The 13,771-nt window shown below is 36.8% G+C and overlaps 1 protein-coding gene across 14 annotated transcripts in view; it reads right to left on the bottom strand.

Annotated features, from left to right (window-relative positions):
- Positions 1 to 13,771, bottom strand: part of MADD (MAP kinase activating death domain) — a 73,710-nt gene that overhangs the window by 6,118 nt on the left and 53,821 nt on the right. For all 14 annotated transcript variants that reach the window (XM_064512699.1, XM_064512702.1, XM_064512700.1 and 11 more), the window contains 5 exons: positions 11,683 to 11,790; positions 11,434 to 11,598; positions 10,030 to 10,102; positions 7,625 to 7,731; positions 2,010 to 2,079 (listed from right to left, as the gene is read on the bottom strand). In XM_064512699.1, coding sequence (XP_064368769.1) covers positions 2,010 to 2,079; positions 7,625 to 7,731; positions 10,030 to 10,102; positions 11,434 to 11,598; positions 11,683 to 11,790 — 523 coding nt within the window. The remainder of the gene's footprint in view (positions 1 to 2,009; positions 2,080 to 7,624; positions 7,732 to 10,029; positions 10,103 to 11,433; positions 11,599 to 11,682; positions 11,791 to 13,771) is intronic.

The raw sequence follows: 13,771 nt of genomic DNA, 5'->3' as shown, positions 1-13,771 counted from the left end.
TTATTTTACTCTTAGCAATTTAAAAGGTTAATTTCTCTTGAACAGAACAGACTGACATGTCTTCTTCACAGCACTTAAGAGCAGCTATGAGATAGTAACCCACCTCTGCCCAAGAAGAAAGGAATTGCAGAGGAGCTAACCTTTCTCCTTTCCACTTTCTCTTTATTAAGTGGATGGGCAAACTGTAAATCTCATTTGATACATGTAAATTGGTTCTTGTATGTGACCTCTGTATTAGCAGGTGGGAGGGAAAGGTATTTTTGATCCATAAATGATTTAATTTCTTAGCTTTTATCTGCAATGTTCATCTCCCAATTTATCTTTTTCTTAGTTCTTAAAGATACCTTTCTAGAAGTTTCAAATCACAATGCTAGTTTTTGCAATAGTTCCTTCCTTACAAAACTTTATTAAAAGAAAAGAATCTCTTACAGTTATTATTTAGGAAGCTATATTCCAGAGTTGCCAACAGGAGCTGACCAGGAATAACTAAGTCAAACATTGTCTTTCTTCTTGTACAATCTAAACAAACTATTGAAAGAGGTACTTTAAGTTATAACTACCTCTCCTAAAATGATCCCAAAAGTTCCTTTCTGCAAGTTAAACATCTCAGCAGCTGAAGCCATATTTTTAGCTAATTTTGTGGCTTCTGAACTCTCATCTTTGTGAAACTTATCATTACTATTTTACAACATTAAGCACTTTCTACCAGAAGTGAATCGTGCCAGTCAGTGTGAAAACATGATCTCAAAGGAATTCACAACTGTACAGTGTAGGAAATTTGAGTGTCTAAACTATCAGAAATTTTTCTAGGTGTTACATACACAGATTTGATCATTTGAATCACTAACAGAATTTTCTGGAAAGGGGGGAAAATTGTTCACCAATTGAAATCCCAGACTTCTGGAAGATCAGATTAATTTGTGACAAACAATAAGCAAACTGCAATGGCTGGAAAGGCTTTTTCATTAAATAACTCTATCATTAGAAGGAGACAACATATTATTAAGGACAAAGACCTTCAGTTTAGCAGCTTCATATTAAATTTCTTTTAAATTGTAAGAGAGAATCCATCAACCAGAACCTTTGACCCACAGCACCAAAGATCAATCATGGTAGAGAGAGCTGCTAATTTAGATTGTGATTAGTGACCAAAGTATAGATGCTGATCTACTACTGATGTGATATTGTAAATTTTATCTTCTTTGTAAATGTTTTATTCATGCACTTAAGACTTAGACAAATGTCTCATGGATGGGTGGAAGAATAAATCAATACATATTTGGAAACTATTCAAGAGAAGTATATGGTTCACTATTCTGGAAAGCTGCATCCGAAGTCACTCTTTTTCAGACACTAGTTCAGTATAGTCTGAATGACACTAACACTGAACAGTAGCCCAGGACTTTCCCAAACTAGACTGTAGACTGACTATATGTAATACCAATCACTGGCCTAACTGGCGCAAATTCTCCATTCTCCTTAATCTTTACTTTTCCATTCTTCACCAGTCATGCTCTGAAACCAAAAACCACAGACTAAAGCACAACCTGACCAAACATCTTCTGCCCCATAAAACAAAAATGAAACTCCACATAGAGCAAGGAGGAAATTTTGCTATTAGCACTAATACTCAGTAATGAAAGCATAGCGTGCTGAGAAGGATCAACTTTAAGTTGTGCTTAGGAAATGATTTCTGAGGAGAAAAAGGACCAAAGAAAACTCCTACGCACAGTCCTCTAAGATTAATTGCCGTTTTGCTTGCTTCACAAAACTCAAAACACCTTCTTTGCCTACTAACAAAAAGCAGCTAGGCCACAAATCTTAGTATGATGAAAATGAAAGTGTAAATTTCTATGTTACATCACCCATCTCCCAGTTAGGCAACTTCTCACAGGCAGCCTACATTCTTCTCCCATCTCTGAAACTGCAGTGCAACTCTGAATCTGAGGACTGGAAATTTGAGTTACTGCCATGTGAGTACAGACCTAATATCAAAATAATGTAATTACCAAATTCCTCCAGGACAAAGACTCCTCGCACAGTATTGCACTTTTTAATGTGATTCAGCTCTATGAAAACCTATAAAAACAGAAGGGAAAATAACACAAAATTAGTCAGAGGGTTTTAATTAAAAACAAAAATAAACAAATATCACCACAGCAGATATAACCTGGTGTTGTAGCATACCAGTTCATTTACAGTTTAATATATAAATAAAGGGTGAAATAAATATTCAAAAGACAAACTTGCCACAATGCTAGAAATCAACAAATAACTTAAAAGTGCTAAGAAGCGAAGACAGCAGAAGATGAAGTACCTTCCGCTCCTTGCAGGAGGAGAAAGCATGGAAGAGAAACGAAGGAGTTAGTAACTCTGACATATCCAACATTGCTACCCCTTCAGGCACTCAAATGAGTTATTGCAAAAAATATCAACACACCTGAAATACAACAGAAGAGGGGGACAAGAAAAAAGCTGGCTCCCAAATTTGGCATGATTTGTAGTCTCTGGTTCATCCCAGTTAGTTTCTGCCCCTCCATGCATCCTCCTCCAGCACAGAGGGCAGGTAAGGGGCACTGTGCTTCCCACCCTGACACTGATCCTCCTGAACTATCCAGGAGTCAAATTTAATCCAATGAGAAACCACTAATCCTCCTCTTCCCTGACAGCATTGCCATTTAGGATTTAGCTACAGTTTTAGGATATATAATGTGCGTGCTTACTCTTCAAACTGACTCTTGAAGAGTCAGTACCAATTTTCTGCTTCAAACAGCACAGGAGTATTTGGACCCTTCTCTATTGTTTGCTCACTTCACACAGTGCCGCTGAGAAGTCACTTGGAAAACAGAACTGGTTTTAACACGTTTTACAAACATGAACCCCAAAAGACAAAACAATTGAACTACATCACTAGGTTTTTCAGTCTAGAACCTAAATGCCACATTTGCACAAATGAATAAGTTTTCTGAGCATAAGGAGTTTTTCAATATTCAATATAACTCAAGATAAACAGTTCCTTCTCATATGCCCTGGATAGGTTACATCTCCAAAAGGGCAAGAAAAAGCACATGGATATAAGATGACACCATACAAAGCATCATAAGGAATCAATCCTATATTCCAGGTTCTGATATACTTGCTTTTTCAGGCAAGAAAAACACCAAGAATAACACTGACCTGCCATTCAGAGTAAGTCTCTTTCCAACACCTTAAAGACCCTAGCAAGACTATATCACAGTAGTCTGGATTGACACTTTCAGTTCCTACATGCTTATGAAGCCATGATCTTACAATCTTATTTAAAAAAAAAAGTTATTGGAGAAATTACATCGACTTGGAGAGAAGGGAAAGGAAATCTCTGCAGTTCTTTCCACTAGTAACATCCATCTAGCCCTAGACGATAAGTTACCTAAGAAAGGCAAAGGAAGCCAACACCAGAAATCACATCAACTGAAGAGTGTGGAGTGTTAAAGGAATAGTCTTATCAGTATCAGAGGTCAGTAAATGGGATCACCATATGTTTTGGAAAAGTCCCGTCGATTTTCAATCAGAAGGGTTTTTACTCTTGTTTTGAATCAATAGAGAACTAACAAATAATCCAGGATAGTTTTTGCACAGCATGAAAAACTAAGCTTTCAGTTACTTCATCAGAAAACCTGTAACTTCTCTTGCTTATATTCAAGTGCTCAGACAAAGGACAAATAATCCACCTATTTTTTGTCTATTTGTCTGCTTTCACCTGTGTTCTATGTCAGTTTACTTGGTAAAAGCTTTTTTTTTTTTGAGGGAGTGACAGAGGAAACAAGACAACAACAGAATACTTAATTTTTTATTGCACTCAGCTTTCGTTTTCTGCAATATTTTTCTGTGAAAAGTTTCTGCTGGTAGTCTAAAATATAAAATTCAGAAACTCAGTAGAAATGCTCAGGTGAAACATTGGTTGTTCTTATCTGATAAGAGTAAAGCTATCTGAAATCAGATTTGACTGCCCCAGATGGTCCTGATCTATTCGAGTGTAACATTAAGGAATACTGCATTTCCACAAAAGAACTATGGGTCAGATGGGAATTTATGGAGTTTTTCATAATTATAGTAAGTTATCAATTTTAAAACAGTTATACATATGGGTTGATGGATAATTTCTCACTATATATTTATACTGCTGCATTGTTCATGGGACAGAGATGCTCTCCTCTCAGTCAGGAAACAAGCAAGTGTGTAAAGGAAGTAACAGTTACTTACCCTATGGAAACTGTGGTTCTTCAAGATAGAGCAGTCAGTGTGGATCCTACTGTAGGTGGGCATGTGCCTGCTGCATTATATTAAACTTCCATCTGTTTTTACCCCAGCTGATTTCATAGCAGGGACAGAGCCACTGAGACCCAATAGTATAACATAATTTATAGAAGTAAGCTCAGAATTTTGTGAATAGTATGCCAATGCCACAGGTACACTTGATTCCTCCTTATTACAAAGGACTTCCTCTGACCTGCCAAGCACAGATAGACTGGAACTTTTTTTTTTTTTTTTTTTTTTTTTTAAAAAAAAAAAAAAAGAAAACACAAAAACAACTTACGAGTACTGCCAGCACGGTGAGAATTTGTGAACACAATTAGTGCTACTGATAGGCCAAAAGAAAACTATCATATGACAGTAATAGGCTGGCCCACCATACGCCTAAGACATTTCCTGGGGAATTTACACGAGGCAATGAGAAAGTATACACGTTGCAAATCAAGAGCCTTCAGAAATAGTTTGATGAAAGCAAGCACCATTCTAACACTGAAGCTTATTTTCAGCCTTCTAAAGTAGGATAGAACAGACTCCCCTTTTTTTTTTTTTTGAATGAAAAGGAGTAGAAACCCATATTCATATATTCTAAATGAAATATTTCTATGACTTCCAAGCAGAGCAACAAAATCCCTTTTCGTAAGAGGCCTTCTTGAAAAAAGTCTGTGGAAAGAGCACCAAGAAAGGGGCTTGGATATGGAGTAAGGAAAGGAAGATGAAGAGGCAGCTGTGGCTGATGAGGTCTTGTACGCGTTTGCTGGTCAGTATCTCTGCCCAAACTCAACAGAATTAGAAAGGCAATTTTCGACACAGAGAACTGGCTGTAGGATCCTGTTTTTAATCATGCTCATAAATATGTTCTCAAATCAACTGCCTCACGGAGCTTGATATATGATAAATGAAAAGGACAATTTATCTAGAGCAACAGACCTTTTATTAAGAAAGTAGTCTGGTTGGTAAGTGTTAGAATGAGAATGCAAATATCCTTTACCTCCACAGATAATGGAACTGGAGGGGAATTTTTTTTATATGGTGCAACCACTGACAGTGTTTTACATAACTGCTACAGTTCTCCATTCTGTGCAGACTCTCAAATAGCAGACTTTTGATGTCTGCCAAGACTCTTTGCTTTGAGATTGAAGAAAACCAGGATATACATTAGGTCCACTAAATAGTACTGAATACCCTTGCCAACTGGCAATGTAAATCAAATGGACCCAGGAGTTAAGCATATCAAAAAAAGGAAGTATATTTTCCAGAACTGTATTGTTTCAATACCTATTTTAAGCAATGGAAACTCATCTGGCAACAGCCTCATTGAAAAAATGGATGAAGAGGAAAAAAAAATCTTTCAGGTGGGGAAGAGAGCTGGCATTAATTCCTGGGCCTAACCTGACAACTTGCACAAACTGTCTTCCAGAATAAATGTGGTAATTTTCATCACTGACAGCAGATTAGAGTATCTTTCTCTACAAGGAAGGATATGATAAGACTACTACTCTAGAAGTGCTGGTGATAACATGGGACCCACTGTCTGTGGTGTCAAATTGAACTAGTAGCAGTCCTCTCAGTCTGACAGCAATATTTGGTACAAGATTTCCCTATGGTTTCTTTTAGGATGTCATTCCAGTCTTTCAGAAAAGAGAGCCTTTGAATTTGAGGACAAAGGAATGTTCTAGGATTTGGAGTCTATCCTCTGGACAGATATAATGCATTTGCTCAACATATACTCAACACATAGTGTCTTTGTCCTGTGAAGATGCCTCTTACACTCAAGATACCATCATAAATGATGATGTGGCTGCCTTCCTATATCTGATCTCACTGCAACTGCAAAAATGCCTGACTCCTCATCCAAAAAAGAGAGTCATCTCCACCGCTCAGATATGAGCAATTCAAGCTTAATACCTTTCTTGACTTAGCAGAAGACGACAAAGGAAGAGCAAACTCAACATTTCTTGTGGTGTGTCCTTCCCTGAGACAGGAGTAACTTCTATCATGCCCATCTATAATGATATCAAACTGTTGCTTGAAGAGCCAGTTTTAATCTTCAAGGGCTTTAGGCCTGCCATTTCCAATACCTAGGACAACTCATTTTGTAATACTGATGAGTCCCTCTTGCAGTTATTATTTTGGCATATCCAATAGAAGTTAAAATCTGAGTCATACTGGTAGACATTGTTTAATCACAAAGTAGAAATACTTTTGAAATACTACAGCAGGTCAGCTGTACTCCAGGTACCACCCTGGTAACAGAAAGGAAGAAAACTGAAGGATGTCCACAACCACTTCACCCCTTATACTATCACATAAGAGTCTAAAGAGGCGCATGGTGCTGCTGTGACTTTGGGAAAAGTATTAAAAAAAAAAGATTCTGAGCATTTGTGTTTGAGATGCATGTGCACTTCCAGCGGGATCTACACTGATACATACTTAGAGAAGAGCAAAGGGTTTTGGGGGCGGGGGGGAGAAATCTAGTCAGGAGGAAAGGAAAAAAACACTCCACAGAAGACTAAACAGAAGCTTTTCTTTCACACACACGCACACACAGAGACATACTCTCCTAAAAACTGATTCTATTGTCTAGCACAGCACGCCTTTAATAACATATGCAAAACAAACAAACACAAAGCAAAGGAAAAAACAAGGACCAAAGGAAGCAACAGAAACTGCATCCAGAAAGGAAGAAGTGACAATTCTAGTTGTGTTTCCTCTATGCCCATGGCTTCTGCTATTTGGAAGGAAAAAAGAATCAGTAATTTATTCTTACCTTTGTGCGTTACAGCAAGGGCCACATTCGTATTTTATTTTCATACTAGATTCTACAGATACCCCCTCATTTTTTAAAACAAGATGGATTAAAGATCATGCAGATGATTGCCATCTATACTCACAAAAGTCAAACACTATCTGTAAGGTTGACTGCTTGTGCCACCAAGGTATGTTCAGGATGTGATGAGTTACAGCAGTTTAGACTATTGATCACTTTTTCCTCCTTTAATATGCTGTCTACCATTTGTTTTGTGCCTAGACAATTCTGACACCAGAAGCAAGAAGTTTGACACCTGTATCCAATTTTTTTTCCTTCAACTGTTTATAGTTCTCCTGGGAATATCTCATTTCAGTGTATATATTTTATTTTATTTATTTATTTTTTTTTACACACACATACATATATATGTATGTACATAGAGTAAGTGTGTGACTGCATGCACACACACACAGTCACATTGCCCCTTGTTCTTGCTGATACAGTGGGAAGAGGAAACACAGACACAGGCGTGCTGCGAAAAGCTTCATGCTCACATAGTCTTGTCATAGATTTCCCTCCTACCTGACTGTGCATAAATTTCAGGTTAATTCCTTCCAGTGTGACCTGGAGAAGACCTCCTTCACCAGTTTTCATATCCTGCACAGGGAACTCACCACCCAACTCAGGGCCTGTAATATGTTAGCAAAAAAAAAAAAAAAAAAAAAATCCACAGAAAGCAGTCAGCCAAATGTATGTACAAGGGGAAATATATGCAAAAATAAAAACAAATTTTTCGTTTGATGCACATAGAAACAGGACACTACTAAGAACAGTAAGGAGCTTTTCAGTAGAGTCCATTAATGACAGCCTTCTGAGAACACAAGAGTTTTAATTACCATAACAAATTTCATCCTGGTTAACTGCAAGAGACTACATCTAGATCAGCTCAGTCTGTATTTATTGTAGCTTATAGCAAGTGAATTTTTCAGACGCCAGCTTTCATTTTTGCATGATGAAAGACAACAATTGCATAGTATCCTAGACAGTATACTATCCAGTACAAACACAAAAGCAAGCAAAAGCTAGGGTTAAAGTTTTGAGCTTGGTGATTTTATATGCCATTGTCTTATGATTACAACAATGAAAACGTCATTATGTTTACAGTAACAACCATTTAATAGAAGAGATTAAAAGACGAAAATCTAGGCATTTTCATCTAGTTTATTTTGCATCATTCATTTTAGCAAGAAAATACTTTTTAATAAATTTCTTAAATTATTTTTTGTGCAGAAGAACTAGGGGAATGGCTTGCAAGCATATCTTTAATACTACATTATTGCCAAATTCTTAAAATAGTTTTCAGAGACACTTTTGCCTCCTCTACCCCCAGTGAAAATGTCATCCTCCCCCCACTTCCTCAGGGAAAACTGGACTAACATCAGGATGAAGAAAATGGTGGCTCTTCCAAGCCCAACAGCAGGCTGAGTGTTGAATACTTCGGATGCTAAATTAAAACACAAGTCATTTTCTCAGTCATACTGATTCCAGACATAAATATACTGTAGATCCCTTAGATTCAGCATCATTTAAGGCACAACTAAAATAGGCTTGTATCTCGAAGCATGGCTCCCAGAGTCCTAGCATCCACATAAAGAAACAGTTGCAAAAACAAAAAACAAAAAAAAACAAATCTTGAAAACATGACCCAACACTGATGTTACCCTGAACTTGCAAGACTGCAACAAGTGAGAAGCAATCATCATAAGAACCAGGTAAAAAATAAGCCAGCTTCATGCTTAATACCCAAGTGGATACAGCACCTGCTGCTCTCTGGGGACTAACAAATGAAAAATTACCCACTCAAGAGCTCAAATAATGTTAATTTTCCAAAACTGCAAACTCACTTTTCTGATTTTTTGACTCCACGGGAAAAGGAAAAGGGTGTTTGTCAAGGAAAGTTTTATTATCCTATCAATTATCCTATCCTATCAATTATCCTATCCTATCAATTATCCTATCCTATCAATTATCCTATCCTATCAATTATCCTATCCTATCAATTATCCTATCCTATCAATTATCCTATCCTATCAATTATCCTATCCTATCAATTATCCTATCCTATCAATTATCCTATCCTATCAATTATCCTATCCTATCAATTATCCTATCCTATCAATTATCCTATCCTATCAATTATCCTATCCTATCAATTATCCTATCCTATCAATTATCCTATCCTATCAATTATCCTATCCTATCAATTATCCTATCCTATCAATTATCCTATCCTATCAATTATCCTATCCTATCAATTATCCTATCCTATCAATTATCCTATCCTATCAATTATCCTATCCTATCAATTATCCTATCCTATCAATTATCCTATCCTATCAATTATCCTATCCTATCAATTATCCTATCCTATCAATTATCCTATCCTATCAATTATCCTATCCTATCAATTATCCTATCCTATCCCAAATGATGATGCTAAACCAAAAAGACAGTCTACATGACAGCAGTTATACTGATACAAGGATGTTGGCTTAAGTGTACTGCTTACACGCAGGAAGTCTGCAGAAAGCTACAGATCCATCACTGCAGATCATTAAGACAAATGAACATATTTATTAGACTACACTCTCACCAGAAAATAAGCAGACCTAAAGGGTAGCTTGCCAGCCATGAAGAGAAAATGAAACTGAAGTTTCATCGGGTAGTATTTTCAAATTACCATTTTACTGGTAGCTAGTCCTCCTTACATACAACTCTTTATACAGGTGCTTGGCTTCTGCTTGGATTTAGAGTGAGGTATATGGGGGCAAACTAATGACAACAGTAAGTCTGCTGCATACGCACACGTAGATGACAAAGCTAACAGATTTCCAAATAAAATGACATTACGTTCAAAAAGGTTAATAGAAAAGATGGTTCATCACAGACTAAACAATAGAAATTCTCAACAGGCAAAAGTCTTTTACCTGGTTTAATGCTTTGCTGTCTTGCTGCTGCTCGCTCCATACTGTCTTTTACACAGTAGTATAATTCCCGACACTAACATACAGAAGAGTATCACAATGTTATTTTCCTAAATTACTAAAGGAAGAGAACAGTAAGATTCTACAAATAGAACAAGCCCCATCTGGTACATAACAGAAAAAGGCTATAAAAAGTTCAACCATAGCTAATTATTACATGGTATTTATATTTATTTTTTTCCAAGTTGTCAGAGAAGCTATTTCACACCCAAATAGCACAAGCTATTGAGGAGTTCATGCCTCAGCACATGCTCATGAGCAATCTAGCCAAATTTGCTCAGTTGCCCAGTGCAGAAAAAGCCTCAGAACAATATTACAAGCCTTCTCTTTTTCTTTGTCTCCAGCAGTCATGCTCATATAATCTTTGTTATTCATATCAGTTTCCTTATACCATACCCCTCAATTCCTCTTCTTCCAACTCCCCTCTCTGATATCAATGAATACTTATAAAAATTATTCTGAGATTATAGCTTAAGAAAAAGAAATTCTATCCAACCCCCAAGAAACGTAAACTGAGATTTCCAAATAATTTCTGTAACATATGGCTTTTGTCCTCCTCCCCTTTGTACTCCACACCTGCATTATGATGACCTCTTGATGATCCTGGTCTATGCAGAGTGAACTTTTCAGAGCAGAAATCTAATTCTTTATATATCTCAAAGATGCTCTAAAAATAATAACCCTTCGACATCTTACTTGCAGTTACAAATCTTCACCTTTTGTTTGTTATTCATTGTGAGACAGTTACTGGAATTCTCCTAATAGGTTTGATCTATTTTATTAAGCTTATAATTAACCATAAGGAGAAGAATAGTGCTTTCAAATTAGTGCAGAATGCAGAGTACATGAAATCAGCAAAACCAAAACGTGGGCCCACAGAGGAAAATTTTCCTGTATTCTGTCAGTTTGGCTTTGCCATTAAAAGTGGCACAACCAACTCAATTACTAAGATATAGTTTTATTTAGCTTCTTCCTCCCATGAACCTACCACAGTATTTTTACTATTTTTGTAAGCCTGCATGCAATCAGTAATAGTCAGGCTTTCTTTAATTGAGCAGAGGTCAATCAAATATTAGACTCCCTCTGCATTCTTCAAACAAACAACAACAAAAGTAAAAACCACTCATAATTTCTTGAAATTACATCCTGCTGTAGTACTATCTCAAAGTAAATGATAAGACATAATGCCGGCTTCAGATGTCAGTGCCGTTGAATGACCATTGCAGTTCCGCAATCACTACCGGAAATATAATGCAATTTTTTAATTAAGACAAGAAAAATGACATACCAAGGATTTGATTGCTTTGGTTTTCCCTCGGTATTGTGTGTGTTAAACAAGACATGTACCTTCTTGGTGTAGAACTTGTTCAGTTGTGTCTCCTGGCCATTCCGCCTCCAGAGGCACAGCACTTTCGTTTTGGGACAGTAAGTCATGTTGATGAGTTTCTCATACCACCAACGTTCATACACAGTTCCAATGTTACTTCTCAGCACAATGCAATCATCACAGACCTGGGAGCACAAAATTATAGATGAGATTTCTGATACTGTTTACTGAATGCTACTAGTTGTGTTAACATTTATTCTTGTCTCTACCTCCATGAAGAATATGTCTCCTGTTGTGTCTGTCCCAGCATGGACTACAAAAGTTTGCTTCTTGATGTGACGGCTGCCACTAGGTCTGACAGAGAGCTCCCGGCCACTCTAGAGCAGAAAATATGCAATCATTAATGAATTTTCATAATCAATTTCTCCTGATCTACTAAAAAAATCCAGCAGGTGACACTAGAAGCATTTTCAACACAGAAAGACAAAATATATATAATTTAACATAGCTGACTGGAAACAATTTTGGACAAAGCCTTACGCAAGGTACTCCAGCAAGTTTAGTTTCAACAAGAGTGACTACGAGAGTTATCATAGCATAAGACAACACTCAAGCCGATACTACACTCAGTGCATGACCGTGAGGTGTCTGGGTTTCAATAACTGTTAACACTGCAGTAAACTGGTTTGTTTTTTCCCTAACAATAAGAGCATTTCCTATCACGTCTGGGCATACAGCTAAGTTCCAACTGTAAAAATGCTCTGGAAAACTAGCTTTTGACGGACATAATTTGTATCCACCCTAGCGATGGCTGTGTTAATAGCTGGATAGTTTTATTAACTTATATGTTGCCTATGTTCTTAACAGGCAATACAGGACATAAGGTTTATTCTGCATGGCAACCGGTAGTGGAAATATTTGCATATAGAAACTGATCCCCACAAGTCTTATTCTCACCTGGTAACTCATGAAAAACTAAACACTTGTTACAGTCTTAGTAAGAACAAAGCTTTTTTCCCTTTTCTCCCCATTTGGTTGCTTTCTTGGTGAAGTTAAGGCCATCTAGCCTGTGGCCTCTTTGCTTAGCTGTTTAACCAATTTGGGTTTTCCAATGTTCATGCTGTCTACTTTTAAGTACCTCAAACAATAGCATTACCGTCATCAGAGTTTAATAAGTCTGACTGTGTTTTGGGACCCAGAGAAGGGATTGTTTGTGAGAAAGCTTGCTTTCATCTGTAATTGTTAGGTTAATAAAAGAGATTACCAGTAAAAGTAAAAAACGATCTAAAGACACAGATGAAACATCTTGGCTAAGTTAGCACTAAAAGTTTGTCAGGCCTCTTAATTTTTTCCTTTCTTGATTTCATCTAAACAAAAAAGCAACATAATCACTAAGGATGATACAATACTATCACTCCTACAAAATCATCTTCTATCAGATTGCCCTAAATCAGAAGTTCCCCAAATGTGTTCTGCACAGTGCTGCAAAGTTAGGCAGCTATATAAGCCAGCTGGCTCTGCCTGATTAAGCATAATTGTAGGATAAATACTTGAAAATGTAAGTATATCCAAACTTAGTAGCCCTCCTGCTGCCAAAAGAAGAAGAAGAAAAAGAAAGCTAAAGAGCAACAAAGCCAGCATCTTTAGGATATAATGTCTTAAAGCTACTGATGAAGGAAAAAATGTGATTGCCATAATTGTTGCAGAGAGAAAATAACCAGAAGGCAGTCTAAGAACACAACTGCAGGATACCATAATACCAGACTGATCCTGCACTGATGCGAGAACACTAGTTCAGAAACATGAGCTGCTCAGTTCATCAACTCTGAGACCTTCGACTGCACAATTCTGCAGCACTGAAAATTTAAAACAAATAAAACCCACTAGGAATGGGAAATAAGAGGGCAAAACTTGATTTGTGAATAGGAACAGCAATAGAACATGGGAAAACTGAATATTCATTTACTTGTATAGTAGAGTCATAAACTGGAAAAAAAATCCATTTAAGGAATTTTTTGAATATTGGGAATTCCACCTACTGGGAGCAAGAAATGTGGAACCAGTTGTTTGTATGCACAGGACAAAAGTTATTACTACTTCGTAAACTATCAGGTATCAGTTGCTTCTCTCCTCTTTGTGAGTTCTTAATTTGTTCATACAAGAAAAAAATTATTACTTTTTCATTAAATTGTTATTAGCCTACAATAATATATCTCATACGAAAGTGATACTAAGAGAACATTAGGACTGCACGGAACTTTGATACTAAAGTGTCACGTTTATACATATTTATCCTGAAGTTCTAATCGATAATTGCATAACATAATATAAACGGCACCATACAATCAGTCTTTATAC

This window comes from Dromaius novaehollandiae, chromosome 5 (genome assembly GCF_036370855.1).
Source record: "Dromaius novaehollandiae isolate bDroNov1 chromosome 5, bDroNov1.hap1, whole genome shotgun sequence".
NCBI lineage: Eukaryota > Metazoa > Chordata > Aves > Casuariiformes > Dromaiidae > Dromaius > Dromaius novaehollandiae.
This window is presented reverse-complemented; position numbering and strand designations above follow the sequence as displayed.